Raw genomic sequence first — 15,684 nt, 5'->3', positions numbered from 1 at the left:
AGTGCATTTTAATAAAGAGTTTCGACAACATGAAAAGCTGTCGAGTACGTTTCAACCTCTTGTGCTGCTGCGTATACAAGTGTTCGCACTTGTAGGTCATGTATGGGAGTGGGGTAAGTGTAGCATTTACCGCGAACCATTTACCGAGGAATTGCATTAAAAGCCAAGAAAATCTACGGTAACGAAGCGAGCGTACAATTTTTGAACTTTTTGCCATTTACGGGTAGCTTGACTAATAAATCGATTGATGCGTGCACTTGGAAATACATAAGGATCGATTGATGTGTGCACTTGGAAATACATAAGGATTTGTTGGTGAAAGAAAAGAAAATAAAATAAGTATAAAATGAAAAATTTATTAAATTCTGGATCACGTGGCTCGACTACACACTGTCCAGCAGTTGTTGAAATTGCATTCATTACGTAACGTATAAGTTTCGATTTGTAGTGATTGTAATGTTTACTAAACTGTCCATAGTAACATTTTATTTATTCAGAGCCATAGTCAAATTTAGTTCTTACTCTTGATATTTCTTGATAAGTTCATGCTGCCATTAAAAACTATCTTAAAACTATCTGAAATAACTTTTGCAGTGAAAATTAATACACATATGATAATTTTTACTATGTTTTCCTGGGAAATAATAGTCTTATATTTGCATCATAGTAAAATTTGCCATGGGGTAGAATAACATTTTTATATGACAACATGTAGTATTTCATACAGCAAATTTTCTTACATAGTTCAAAATTGTTATTTTCATTAGTCAATGTTGTTAGTGGATGTGCATTTAAAAATTTTAATGTCATATTACGGTATTCAATCTCGATCTGATTTGAATTTATGGAATGACAACTTCCTGCAGTGATTGATATCAGGTAAGCGGTTAGCATATGTTATTAGCCTTTGACTAGCAATTGTATTCACATCGAATGTTCCTACCTATAAAATTCTGAATAAGAACAGCATTCACTAGAATAGAAACATTTCTTTGTACATGCTCTTATATGTGCTTATAGTTTCATTGGCGTTTCCCCATTTTCGAGTACACGAATTTTAGCATATGCTGATGAATTAAGAATTTATCAAAAGTTTATGGGCATGATAGTCACAGGTCTTCAAACATTTACAGACACATACTCTAATGACAATTTAATTTTGTCATGTATATCATCGATGTAAAATTCAATTTTCATTGCGTATTTCTTTTTTGCATGTTGGATAGATCTATTTTGCTTCGTTATATCTACGATAGTATTATTCCTAACGATGTACCCATTCATAATAACGACATAAATAACCACTGCTTTAAATAATTCAGTTCAGGACATTACGTATATATTTTTTTCCAGTTTATTCGAACGCCGAAGCGTTCAAATTAACTATGAATAAAGTATAGGTTTGTTAATCCGTGAGACTCGGAGCGGTACAATACACGTCGCACTGAGCTTGCGGTGCTCCTCAATTTATTTATATGTATTATAAAAGTCTTTAACGAGTTAGCGCGCTCACATAAAATCAGGATTTGACACGCAAAAGCTATTCAAATATTCAATCAATTATGTTTCTCTCGGGTGGCCGCTCTCGGGAGCTTTTACCACCCGAAAATTATACATTAATTATTTTTGCTCGGCACTGAAAACTGCTCGACGAGTTACAAGCTTAGCAACTCGGGGTGCAATAAATAGTGCGCTATACGCACTTAGTCCCGTATGCAGCAGGGTGCAGGCGCTCGGCTCGAACAGCCCCCGTGCGCGCCTGCACATGCGTATTATAAGTTTAAATTAAAAAAGTTTAACGTTTCGTGCGCGCACAGGATCGAGGCGACTCTCCGCCGAGCGCAGCCGAGTTTTATTGTGCGTGTGTATAATACGTAACGTAGTAGCATTGGTAAACAACACACGGTGACGAACGTTGTAGAGGCTTGGATTTTCCGCAGTGTACGTGCTGGGCCAGCATTTAGAGCCGATGAAGTATGTGCCTTTCTTGCGTTTGATAATCCGTATACGTATGTACTCGATTAAAGGCTTTATTTATACAAACACATTATTTTTAACACCCGCGTGCGCAATAACTGGTACACGTACCAAGTAACTACGCGCCAAAAAAATGCCACACGAGAAAAACTATACAGCTCGCATGTTTCGCATTGGCTCTTATCAATCGCATAAAACGTTTATTTTTTGCTTTCTTCATTCTCATTCAATGTTGCTGCTGCCGATGTAAATTTCTCGCTTTATCGTGGTGCCACATTTGATTTTGGCATCTGACAAAATCCGAATTTTTTTATTAAGTACCTCAGCGATGTGAAAAAAACGTACGTATGTAACGTATGTAAGCACAAACGAAAATATAAAACGTATCGATATTATGCGCCAACACGCGATTTGTGCAGCCCACCACGTACCACACGCAATGCATTAATAATTTCAATGTATTTTACGAGCGCCAAGAGGCGATAACTTAATCTTCTTAATTTATAACAAAAAAGAAACAAGCTCCCGAATAAAAAATTTAACATTAAGATGGAATAACACAGAAAGAGAGAGAAAGAGAGGGCAAAGGCGAATTTGCGGTAGATTTTGAATTAGGTCAGCCGTGTTATATACCAATGAAATCAGCAGCAGCAGCAGCCCCCTTTTTTGCGCGTGATGTGGATATAGAAATATTGCTCCTGCGGCTTTCACGTATGTCTATAATAGCGAGGAGCGAGCAATTCCCATCGTCCTACACACACACACACACACACACACACACACACACACACACATAATAGTACGTGGGTAACGTTTGTGGTGTGGCTTCGATTTTCGCGGAAAAGAATTGCGTTATCGTAAGTCACGCGATTCGCACACAGTAATAGTATAGGCTATAGGCAGGCAAAAGAAAGTTCCTGCCTATCTCTCTTCGCATACACAATGTTGACTTAATTATTATTTATGTGTGCGTGTGATTTATGTATCGGGCTAATTCCAAGTTTAGCGCGCGACCTGCGTCCATACATCGCGATTCATCATTCAGCTGATATACGAGCGGGGGATGAAAAGGCACACAGGGAAGGAGAAGAAGAAGAAGAGAAAAAAGTCTATAGCGCTTGATGAGCTTTTTTGCTGCTGTTGCTGCTGCAGCAGCTCGAGCTTGTGTATATATACTTATCGTTAATTATGACGTGACGTCTGCAGCAGCAGCACCGAACACCGATGTATTAGAGCAGCAATTTCATAATATCGCAAGTTTAATCTCTATCTCGCGCGCAGTTGTGGATTTATCACAAGTTAAGTATTATATATCCTTCGCAGCTGTATATACAGGCGCTCTCCAGCGTAAGGAAGAGAAAGACTCGAGCTTTAAGCACGTCACGAAAAGTGTGAGAGAGTGAAGCGGCAAGTTTAATTTTGTTCTCCACCGCCATCGCTGCTGCTGCTTCTTTTTTAAGTAGCAGCAGTTGTTTTTTTTATCTCCGCACCCGAGAGCGTAATATATCGGCGCTATCATTATGATGTGAGAAAAAGAATGTCAGGTGCGCAACGAGCGCAAAATAAATACAAGAGAGGTCAATAATAAAGAAACACGTGTTCATTGTCAATATTACAGCTGACGATGCAGTTGTCACGCTCGCGATGCTCTTTTTTTTCTCTCCGCTTTTTTTCGTAAAATTACTCAATCTCCACGGTTGGTTGAATTACATTTCCAATAGAAGTATAATCTTGAATTCGCGCGTTAACGCAATCTTACTTCGTAAGCATCGATTGATTGGTATGCCTGTGAATAGCTAAATTATAGAACGCAAATATTGAGAGAAGAAAGATTCGATCAGGAATGATGATTTTTTAAAATAATACTTATTAATTAGATAAAAATAGAATGCACAGGAAGAAAAGTATTTACTGCAACGAGAAAACGTGTAAAACACAGTGCAACATCATTTCTACAGAAAATAAATCCGCATAAACAAAAATTATTTTTCATCAGAAACACAATTTCGGTTCTTATGTTGTTCAAAATACAGATTTCTGGGAACAGCGACCAAATTTTTTTCATAATATCGCCAAAAAATTAGTGAAATTTAATGGTTGTTGCTCAATAATCGAATGAAAAATGTGACATTTTTAAGAATGATTTAAATTTGTCAATGGCTATCATTTTCATTTTTTATTATATAATAACGAAATATTCTACCGAAACGAAGAACTAAAATTTTTTAATTTTCACATACTTGGCGAATTACTGAAAGAAATTGCTGTTCCAAATTCTTTCGGTCGCCACTATAGCGCGTATGGATGCGTCAATTTGAAAAAAAAAGAAAAAAAAATTATTCAGCAGTCACCTACGACTGAGTATAAAAAGTATTCATCCTAAACTTTATTGTGTCGCAAAATTTTACGCGAGAGGGATCATCCTTTGGCCATGAAAAATTATAATAAAAAAAAGCGAATGAAAAATAAACAAAAAACACACACACACGAGGCTGCTATATCTGCACTGTTAGAATAATGAAAATCTTTCGTCTGGGAGAAGAATGCGAAAATTCCATATATATATGAATGCATCCAAAGATCTGCAAGGAATTTTCTCTCACACACACACACATCCACCCACCCGTGGAGAATTCAAAGTAGTCGTGCCATTTTTAGTTAATCTCGGAGATTTGATTCATGTATATTTTTCTTTATTTTCTCGTGCACGCGTGGGCGCGCGGCCGTGTATGATATAAAATTTTTTTGAATGATTCAAAAGCCCAAAGCTTGACCTAGATGGCGATGCACTTTTATACGCGCGCACCTACATTTATATGTATACACGCACGTGACGCTTGACAAATCGGTACGAAATATGGTTCATTGCGCTTTGGTCCGATGAATACAGAAAAATAAAAAAAAATGAGAAAAAAATCAACTTCGACTGGCGTAGAGCAGCGCAGGTCACACGTAGCCCCCGCGTAATGTATAAATTTCGAAGCAAAAATATTACGCTATTAATCCAATTTATTCGATCGTGACAAATCGTTATCGGCAATTCTCGCATTATAAAGAGGACACATACAGAAAAACGCCCGGCACGTATGAATTGCGCATTAAAAGAGAAAAATAAGGTAAAATAAATTCGAAAAGAAAGAAAGAAAGAAAAAGAGAACTATCGCAGATTTCATTATTATTCTCTTCTTCGTTTTTTAATTCGCTAAAATTCATCCGCGATCGGAGCTCGCGTTTCCGTCATCTGCCAGGCATTTAAACGTTGGTCGAGCTTGCAAGCTCCGTGCCAAATGTGTAATATAGCGTGGCGATGCGCTTTTCTAATTGCTGCCTACTATATACAAGAGAGATAGAAAAGATGTTTTTGTTTTCATTCGAGTACAAATCTGCATCCGCGGGTGTGTCTATGTAAATATACGATAAACTCGATCCCTCGCACATAAAACGCTCGAGATTTTCCCGACGTATTGTACACATCGTCTCTCTCGACGAGCTCGTTCAATACGAATAAAGTAAATTTCCCTAATCACTCGGCAAATGTAAACATACACACACTGCATATATTTGCTCTTCCTAATCGTGATTTCATTAAAGAAATTGCCGCAGCGCGAGAAAACATTGGAAATACTCTTGGCTTGCCGCGGTGTAGTATATACACAAACTTTACGTAACAGAAATCCGCGCGCGACAGCGACGCGCCGACATCGAGAAGCAGCAGCAGCCGCACACAACGCGAGAAAAATCGTTTTTTGGCAGCCCCGCATAATTGAGCGAGAAAATTTACGGTCGCCTAGTTGTAAAGTATGTGGATAATGTACGCGTGTGTGTATACATTATAGGATGCGCGCATAATGTTTGCCCGAGCTGCTGTTGCTGCTCGACGGCGGAAGCTTTTGGAAAATATCGCTTAACGCGTGTAATAAAGTTTGTTTTCGCGCCCGAGCTCGAGCTGCGCACGTGTGTGCATGTGCGTGTAGGATACTTGTCTCTCGGCTGCCTCGCGTTACATAGAGCACACGCCTGCTTGCATGCGAGAGTTAGGCAGATGCACTTATTATTTCGTCGAATAGATATTTAATGTTATACATTCACATCGGCATCTGCCTGCGTATAGTACTCACGCACAAGTGTACGTATGTGCGTGTGTATACGCGACGGCTTGTGGCCATTGTAAACTCGTGAGCGAGCGAGTAAACGCGAAGCCTTCGACTGTATTCTCAATTGTATAAGCGATATGCGCGCGCGCGCGTTTATTTTGCAGCTATTTTTCATTGTGTCGATTGTTCGGCACGACATTGAAATATATCGCAATTAGAGATACGCGACGCATAACACGTATACCATGATGATGCGCTCGGCACGGCACATACGTACGTATGTGTACACACACCCATTATGCACACACATCGTATGGTTAAAAGACGATTAACGACGAAGAGACGAAAAAACGGCGACGCATACAAACAGTATATACGCACTCGAACGTGTGTGCACGTATACGTCGAGAGCAGGATAATAGTCTGATGAACTCGGGGGCTTGAACTCGGGTGAAGGACGGCATACCTATACTAAGATGTGTATATAGGTATATAATACCTCCGCCGCAGAGAGAGAGAGCGAAAATCGCGACTTGGAATCTAAGAACAAAATAGTCGCGCACCATTATTATCATAATCATCTTCAGGGTCGGCTTTGACGTCAAGTATATATAGCTAAAGTAGAAGCAGCGCAGCGCGCGCTCGGGGCTTAACTATACAAGCGTTAACGCGTATACACGCATACATATATGCGCATACACTAAAAAATCATTAGACCGCATTAACGAGAGTAACACATGCAACGGCAAGATTACTTATTTATGTGTGCTTGCAATTGGACGATGCGCTGGCATTTTCGAGATGATCGTGCGAAATGTTTTTTATACTTTCCCTGAGATAACTCGAGCTCTGTAATTTCACTTTGACACGAAGATCTTTACGTTTATTTTCTTTTGTCTTATTATTTGTATTTTATATTAATACAATACAAAATGATTTTTGTAATATTAAATTACGGCAGCTGTGGCTCCTTACAGCTCTCGATCGAAAGCTCTCGTGAGCGGGCGCGTATTACACGTACACGAATGTGCTTACGTGCGCGCGCGGCGCCAATAATATTAATGAGATTTTCAAGAAAAACGAATTCCCAGCGTAATAATCTATTTATCCGCGTGGCCCTGCTGAGTCATAATGGAAAGCTTGCGCCAAACACAAAATTGCTGCATGATACACACGATATATAATAAAAAGGTCAGCTAGATGTTGTCGAAAAAAATATGTACAATTTAAAATCTATAAAGCTCGCAAAAATGTGGAATGCAATACGGTATTTAATATAAGAGTTTTATCGATCAAATATTTAACAGTGTAAACTACGGGCGAGAAACTCCGAACACATAGAAAATATTATTCTCGTTGTCGTCGAAGGAAACATTAATAACGTCGAATTTCAGCGCGTGGATAGCCCCGAGGCAGCAAATTTTATGAAACAGAAAGAAAGTTTGACACGATCGCGCAGCAGTGGTTGCAGCAACAGCAGCAGCAGCAGCAGTCGGACAAAGAAAAAAACGCTTCGAGAGCTTTTTTACAGAATAGCTCTCGGTGTATTGTATTATAACGTATATCATTGTATATAGAGATGTCCACCAGCTGCGAGCGAAGCTTTCAAGACCGCCCGCTGCTAACCGCGTTTAGATTACAGATTTCATATGTGTGCGCGCGATACAACACGTGTAGCACCGGAGAAAGTGCGAATTGTATCTTTTTTCTCCCAACGCCGCGATATACTTTATCACAGCCAGGCTTCGTATAATTTTTCCTTTTCACGTATGAAAGCTGCGAGTACGCGTGAATTTTTTTTCTACTTTTGCACTCGAGCTCTCGATGGAAGGGAAAAAAATTACCCGAGAGAGACGCAAACAGAGCGATAAAGAGCCAAGTTTATAGTGATTTAGCAAAACTTAAAATCGATCGCAAAAAAGCATTCTAATCGTACGTATAAAAAAATGGCGCTCACTAAATCAAGTTTTAAAGACGAACAATAATTGAGAAAGCAAAAAAAAGTAACGAGATGAGAGAGCGAATTTCATTTGCGCAAGTTAATGCGCGACGTTCTTTAAAAAGATTAGTCCGTTTTTACTCAACTTCGACTAGTTTTATTATAGCCAGAATGTACGCGCGTAGATATATATGGATCCTTTTGTAACGTTGCAACGACGACGCATCCTCGATCCTCCTCGAAGCGTACGTAGTGCACGTAATTGAAAAAAATGTAACGTCCCCTTTTTCTTGGCTAGCAGTAGTGCGCCGTCGTCGTTACACCGCTGCATGTGTCGCGCGCATATATGGATTTATAGAAACGCAATCAGCTCGAAAGCTTCGGATTCTTCGACTTCGGGGTTTTGTATTCGCGTGTGTGCCTGCTGCAGTACATGCAATACTTTGCAATTGTTGCCACTGCTTTCCGTATGTATACGTTCAAGAGCTGCCACGTACGTTATGTACATATGTGTGACTGTGTACACGTCGAGAGCGCGACTCTTTTTCTTCGCGAGCAAAATTTTTTAATACTATACGCGCGCTCGCCTCGGAAACGTGACCAGTTGCGTCAGACGACGCTCGATCACCTCTATATACATGTATACGTGCTGTGTACACCTCATGCTGCTGCTGCTCGAGCCATGCTCTCGAATCCAAATATTGGAAATTCATAAAACGCAAAGGCGCTAGAGTTGTGCCGTGAGCTGCACTACCACGGCACTGGCGCGCGACAGTCGAGTTATATTTTCTTTTTTTTTTCATTTCTTATCCCACCACTACCACCGACGTTGTCACTGCTGCTGCGCAAAAAATGTGACGAAGTAGTAGTAATATAGCATAAGGCAGATATCAAATTTTATAATAAGAATTAAAAATATGTGAGCGATCAGGCCGCGCGCGCGCGCATTATGTAATGATTAATATCGTCGCTCGCGCGCGCAGACAGCAGCAGCTGCATACAAGCGAGACGACACTAAGACCGCGACAACGACGATTGTGTCGCAGCAATGACGCGCTCGGCTGCAAAAGCGTGCGCGCAATTTTTAATTCAAAAAGAGGAAAAAAATGAGGAGAGAGACGTTTCATACACACAAAGACGAAAAGAAATCGAATATCACGGACAGGTAAAGGATAGAGACTCACGCAATACCTACAGAAAGAGAGAGAGAGAGACGAGTTCTGCAACGAGCGATACATTACACGCACGAATGCGTCTTTATAGACCGCCGTTGTGCTGCGCTTAGGCAATAGAGGAGCTTCGGTATCGCGTACCGTGTGTACGTCATTGCAGCTCTACGATCGGGATTCGCATCTCATTCTTTTTCTCTCCTTCTTCTTTTTTTTTATTGTTCGCAAAGCGAAGGCGGCCAAAACGGAGCAAGTCAAAGACCGACTCGCATGCATGCATACATCCTAGAATTAACGCCAACTTCCTTGTATATTCAACTAAGATTCTTGTCTGTCTTCGATGTGTTAACCTACGTCTGCATCATATGAATGACGATCTCTTATCCGTTGGTTTTTTTTAATTTTAATTTTCAATGCCAAAACGTCACGCCGAAATACCGGGGCGATAGAAAATCACGGTTATAGTTTTTTTTATATACTTTTTCGTGAATGAGCCGAAATTCCTCTTAATTCCGCCGACGCTGCCGCGAGTGATGATGTTTGTACAACTGAATAAATTACCCTTCTGCTCCCGCGCGCCATACCGATACGCTTGTGTATATCGACACTCGTGCTTATGTACTATGATTTATCGACGTGTTCCGAAATTATTTCGCTTATGATACATGCGAGTTTTTTTTTTGTTATTTTACGAATTACCGCATTTGATTCTTCGAAATCAACGTCACTCGCAAGTATCGTGTATGTCTGGCGCTCGTTCAAACAAAAGGGCGTCCCCGGTGTGCAAGTGCTCGCTCGCTCGTGTTTCGCATATTCCCGCATCTTCTCTCTCACCGCAGAGCATGACTCATGGCAGGTAAATATTAAGCGGTATTCGCATTCCGCCGAAAACAAAAAATCCAGTGACGTTCGTGCAGCGCAGTCCGCGGCGCTGAGAATCCATGTATCAGCGGAATGAGGAAGAAGAGCGACTCTCGTAAAATAGCCTTTATTAATGGTAAGCAAAAAAAATCATAGTTCCATAATCGTCGCGCGCGCGCGATCTCGTAAGGAAAATCAACGCGAACTATTCAACGTTGATTCGCGACCACCGACACGCGTTAATTGTATCTTCTTATTTTTTTATCCGCGCGGTAGCTATGTTAATGTTGCACGCGCACGTCATTTTTTCTTTTTGTTTTTTTCATTTGGGACGTCGTTATCAAACCCAAAAGGTGTTGAAAGACGATCAAATTTCATTAAAAGCGTGCTGCTCATCTCGAGAAAAACCGACGCTTTTTTCCCCGTAGCGCCGTCTCTCTTTTCTACCATCATCATCATCATCATCATCATCATTTAATTCCGTGATGGAGCAAAATAAATTATTCGCCGCGCTCGCACTACACAATACACCTACACGCACACGTACAGGCACACACTCATACACACTGTACGCCGCTATCAATTATATACCCTCGCAAAAGTGCACATCACTTAATCATCGACTTTCCGAGTTAGACACAGCATACATTCATATACACACACACGCACATAGACACTGCTTGGTACGATGGCATAAGTGCTATCCTGTCGCCTCGCGTATATGTATGAGCTCCTGCGCGCATCCTTTTCAAGGATAAATTACTTCTTGTCTTTTGAGCTTGCTACGCGCACGTATGTGTGTATGAGAAGTCGTGTGATTAACGATTTGCCCGCGAGCAAAGAGAAAGATGCCCCGTGCGTCGTGCATCAATACGCGATTAATATACAAATAATGTACAAGGCGGGTGTACAAAAAAAATACGAGATTGAAGCGACAAAAGACGCGTCGGACTTATAAGCGAGCATGAATCTTGACTTGAAATGATTTTCTGCTCGGGAAACAGTTTGTAAAATGGATTAGTAATTTACCCACTTTTAACTGCAGTAAATGACCACTTTTGGACTTGGTAATAATAATAATACTTTCTTCTTGGCATACGACATTTCTACTTATAAAATTATAATATAATTAAAATATTAGGGTCGATTACCCCAGTTACGCGATTGCGGTTGCGAAGCGCGAAGCGAAAGCGAGAAAAAAAATCGTTATAAATAATGATAACGCGAATCGACGCCCAGTATTCACGTTTTGTCGCATCCCTCGGTCGTTGAAAGTTTTTTCCAAACCGAGTTAAAAGCGTTGTTGCGAGATAAAGAGGCAACGGAAACGTATCCGCGATTGTCGCGTCGTTGCTACTCGCGATAAACGCGCGGAAACAATAGCTTTTATCGAGTCGTAGGAAATATAATATAAAATGAAAAACGGAGTAAAATAGAGTTGTGTTTATTGTATATCTGAGCTACTTACGGTTTTGGACGATAGGCAGGCGTCGTTGAGATAAAGATGATGAGTCTCCCAGCGTCTCAGAAATCGACTCGACAGGATCTTGCTGACGAGGGTCCTGGCGTGATTCAGATAACACACCTGAATGTCACCCTCCTCGACGGGTTTGAATCTCGGCCCCGAGCTCGGTATCGGACTCGAAGAACCCGATGCACTGAAAAATCCGGCGCTCTGTCGCTCGAGATTGGGACAGCTGCGCGCCACCGGCAGGCAGCCACTCGCCTCGAGACCGGTGTCGGGCTTGAGCAGCGACTTGAGCGCCACGGTCTCGGTGCTGCTGGCCCTGTGCTCCTCCTTGAGCGAACTCGTCTCGTCGGGCAGGCTCGTGGTGCTCTGGGCCTCGTCGTCGTGGCAGCGCGTGGCGAGCTGGGGCGAGCTCGTGCTCGTGCTCTCCTGTCGCATGGCTCCGCCGTTAACCGACAGGAAACCGTAATAGGGCACTGGGACGCTCGTCGCCGTAGCCAGGCCCACCGTGGCCGGTGCGGCCGGACTCGAGGGCAGCGACGAGACCTCCTCGGGCTCGGCGTCGTCGATCGGGCAGGTGACTACGTCATCGTCGTCGTCGTCGTAGTCGCTGAAGGCATTCTCGTGTTTGCGCCGGCCGATCAGCAGACTGGCCGAGCCGTGGAGGCGCCTGCGTCGCGGCGACAGCTTGTTCTTGGCCAGCAGCTGATTGCTGGAGTGGTGGTGCTGGTGCTCGGCGTGCTGGCGCGAGTGCAGACAGGAGGACTCGCTGGCGGGCGAGGGCGACGAGCTGTTGGCCTCGCTGTTGGACGAGTCGGTGGAGCGCAGTCTCAGCAGGAGCTTGCGCCGCCAGTGGCCGTCGGATTTGCCCGTACCGCTTGGACCCGAGTTCAAGTCGCCGACGCTGCTGCCGAGCTTCTCCACGTGTCCCGTGCTGCCGCCGTGCACGCTGCTGCAGGGACTCCCGACGAGGGTGTCCTCGTCCTGGCTATTGGTCCGATTGTTGGTCTCGTCGCTCGTGAACACGATGGTGGGCGAGGCCAGCGATGACTCGGGCCCACCCGGCGACAGGATCGACTCGGCGTCGAGAAAGTCCCCCGCCCGGATGCCCGGCAATGTGTCGGTGCTGCTGGCCTCGGACAGCTGATCGATGTAACGTATCGACGAGGAGCCCGAGTCTTCGCTCGTTGCCTCGCTGCCGCGACGTTGCTGCTGTCCGTTCTGCGTCTGTTGGCCGTTTGGCTGTTGCTGCTGCTGCTGTTGCTGCTGTTTCGACTTCGAGCCGAGCTTTGGATTTAGGGGACTACCGACGACGCTTCGCGTAGCGCGCGAAAACGGATTTTGAAAACAGTACATGATTCGTTTCTGTTATATTGTTTCTGTTATCTATGTTTCTTACGGCTTTTTTTTTTAATGATATCTATCACTCGCGCACAAAGACACTTGTTACTATATGTTATATGTATACACGCGATAATACACCAACAATGATACACGTTTGTTTATTCGCGCACGTGTGAGTCTCTGTGTGTTTGTGTGTGTTTCGATGAGTGGGAGAGAAGAGAGAGAGAATAGGTGTCATACACAAGAGCCGCGCGCGACGTCAACAGGCTGTGTGCTGGTGGCGACTCTGCAGCTCTCCGTCCCTCTCCGTTGCGACTCCTCTCTATATATATATATATATATATTTCACCAAAGTTGTGTGCTATATAAACGTATATATATCACACACACCGAGAATATAGCAAAGCTGCGCGCAAGAGCAGAGCCAGAGAGTAGGAGTGAGAGCGAGAGTGTGTCAGCTGACGAGTAAGCTAAGTAGGCCAGCGGTGCTCATGTTAACGACCGGCTGCTGCTGCTCTATGTATTACGTGCAAAATCTCGTGCATCACATCGCAGCACACACGAATACATACACGCACTCACGTACACAGAGAGCAGAGTCGAGCCCGCTGCTGCTGCTGCCACTGCCTGTGTAGGTCAACCTGCGCGATCCGTGTGTTGTTGCCTCTCGCTCTCGCAGCTGCTTCTGATGCTTCTGTCTATATACTGGCGCTTGTATATTATGTACGGAAGCTGGGAAAACGATAGCGCACCGAGCTGAAGAGGTGGAGGGAGGGCCCCGCGTATGTGTGTATGTGAGTGTGTTAAAGCTCACGCGGCTCCTTCACGCAAAGAGAGAGAGAGAAAGAGATCGATGGGAAGAGTGAGAGCAATTTTTCGATACACACACACCCACCGGAGAGACTTTTCCGTCTCTCTTCGCAAGCTCGAGACTTCTCGGCACAAAGTTGGCAGGCGGGCAGGCAGGCTGGCTGGCTGCTGGGGTTGAGAGAGCGTCTTTCTCGCGCCCGCTAAACTGAGCTTAACGCGCTCGTGCTATATATTATACACATATATCGCGCGCGCTCACGTATTTTATTATACGTGACGATCGATTCCCCAAAGCTCGATGTTGGCTTCTAATGCTGACGCCTTGGGAATACGGTCTCTTGCCAATGCTCGGAACTTACTTCGCTGCTCGTGATCGGTGAGCCGAGCGTGCTGGCGATCGACTGCGCGGGCTCGCGCTCCAAATTATACTCCTGCTCCTGCTGACAACGATAACAATAATTTTGACTTCTCGTCTTCGTGACGCAGCTGCTGCACGTCGTCGTCGTCGTCGTCGCAGCGTTCAACAACAACAACAGCATGTCGTCGTCCGTTTGTCGTAGGGCGCCTTGGTCGATGATCGTCGTGCTACTTGCATCGCTGACACTCGCGAGCATCGCGCGAGTTTACATACGTAGCGCGTACATCGATGGTGGCTATTCTCCCACCACCCCCAAGAGCAAGACGACAGACACGTGTGCACACGACGCAGGCCTTTTACTTTTTTATTTTTACTTTTCGAGCTTTTCTTCTTTTTGTTTTGGGTTAGCCGTGCACAACGAACGAAACGATCGTGATGATATGCACGTATACACACTGCAACACTGGTGGAAGCGCGTATATAAATGGACGCACGCACTGCTACGACGGGCACACTTTGTTTAACATTTATTATTGAGCTTTTTATACACCCCTGGTGTCACTTTCGCCGATACTTTTGTTGTCCGACTTTTGAACTTTGGCGAGCTTTGTTTATAATCCTGCCTCGCGGTACAGAGGAATCAAAGACAGCTTCAAACTGTATATATGCAGGCACTTAACCCAATTTCGCTCACTCTCGCTCGCAAGTCGTCGACGTCGTCGTTAAGAGATTGAGCTTGCAGCAGAGAGCACAGTGTGTAGCGGACGCATTAGCGCGCGTACATAATTATTTTTTAACTCGTTAAACGCGCAACTCGAGAAAAAGATCATACACGGCACAGGAGTACAGTGCAATGAGTAAGAGAAAAATAGAAAGAGAAAAATGCGAGCTTTCACTCGCACACAAAGAGAAAAAGAGAGAGAGGGAGAAAAAAGCTCGCGGATATATGTTCGCGAAAAAAGGCAAAGAAATTGGGTAAAAGGGGGACAACGACTCGAGCTCACCGAGAGTTCATGGACTACGTGTGGGTTGGTGTGTGTGAGTGAGCGCTCACTACTGCTGCGAGGAGGAGGCGTTATAGGTCGCTCGAGCGATATAACGTTTCGCGCGCGCTGCTTGCACTGCACACAGCACTGGTTCTGCTACTGCTCTGATACTGCTTCTGCTGCACTGGGACTTTTATTATACTATAATATAATGCGTTATAATACGTGTCCAAGAAGCTCTGTGGTTCACGCACGCACTGCGCCTAGAGCTTTTTTTGAGTTTCGGAAGAGCTCGCTACCGCTCGACTCGAGAGAGAGAGAGAGAGAGAGAGCGCGTGTACTTGCTCGTACAACGATAACAATGATAACGCTATACTGCGTCGAGAGTCGAGAGAGAGAGGAAAAGATTACGTATGTAGAGAGCGAGTAACTTAGGTAGGAATGCGAATCGACGTTGGTCGTGTGCGCCTGCGACGGCGGCGAGCGCACAACTGGCAACTGCCTGACTGCGCGAAACTGCCTGTAGCAGCAGCAGTAGCAAAGCAGCAGCGCGACGTACACAGACTGTGCCAAGCGCATATATACGTACATGCTAGGATATAAAAGAGTCGCGTGTGCGCGTACGTATACGTATATGCACGTGAACGGGAGGAGGTGGTGGTGGTGTGGCGACGTCGA

The 15,684-nt window shown here is 44.1% G+C and overlaps 1 protein-coding gene across 2 annotated transcripts in view; it reads right to left on the bottom strand.

Moving 5' to 3' along the window:
- Nucleotides 1–15,479, bottom strand: part of LOC106660003 (C-Maf-inducing protein-like) — a 30,628-nt gene extending 15,149 nt beyond the window's left edge. For both annotated transcript variants that reach the window (XM_023461030.1, XM_023461031.1), the window contains exon 1: nucleotides 11,509–15,479. In XM_023461030.1, the coding sequence (XP_023316798.1) occupies nucleotides 11,509–12,864 (1,356 nt within the window). In that variant the 5' untranslated portion in view covers nucleotides 12,865–15,479. The remainder of the gene's footprint in view (nucleotides 1–11,508) is intronic.
- Nucleotides 15,480–15,684: the final 205 nt, after the last annotated feature.

The sequence above is a fragment of the Trichogramma pretiosum genome, unplaced genomic scaffold, assembly GCF_000599845.2.
Source record: "Trichogramma pretiosum strain Unisexual culture from Peru unplaced genomic scaffold, Tpre_2.0 scaffold18, whole genome shotgun sequence".
Classification (NCBI taxonomy): domain Eukaryota; kingdom Metazoa; phylum Arthropoda; class Insecta; order Hymenoptera; family Trichogrammatidae; genus Trichogramma; species Trichogramma pretiosum.
The sequence above is the reverse complement of the archived record's forward strand: the minus strand, read 5'-3'. Positions and strand labels throughout refer to the sequence as shown.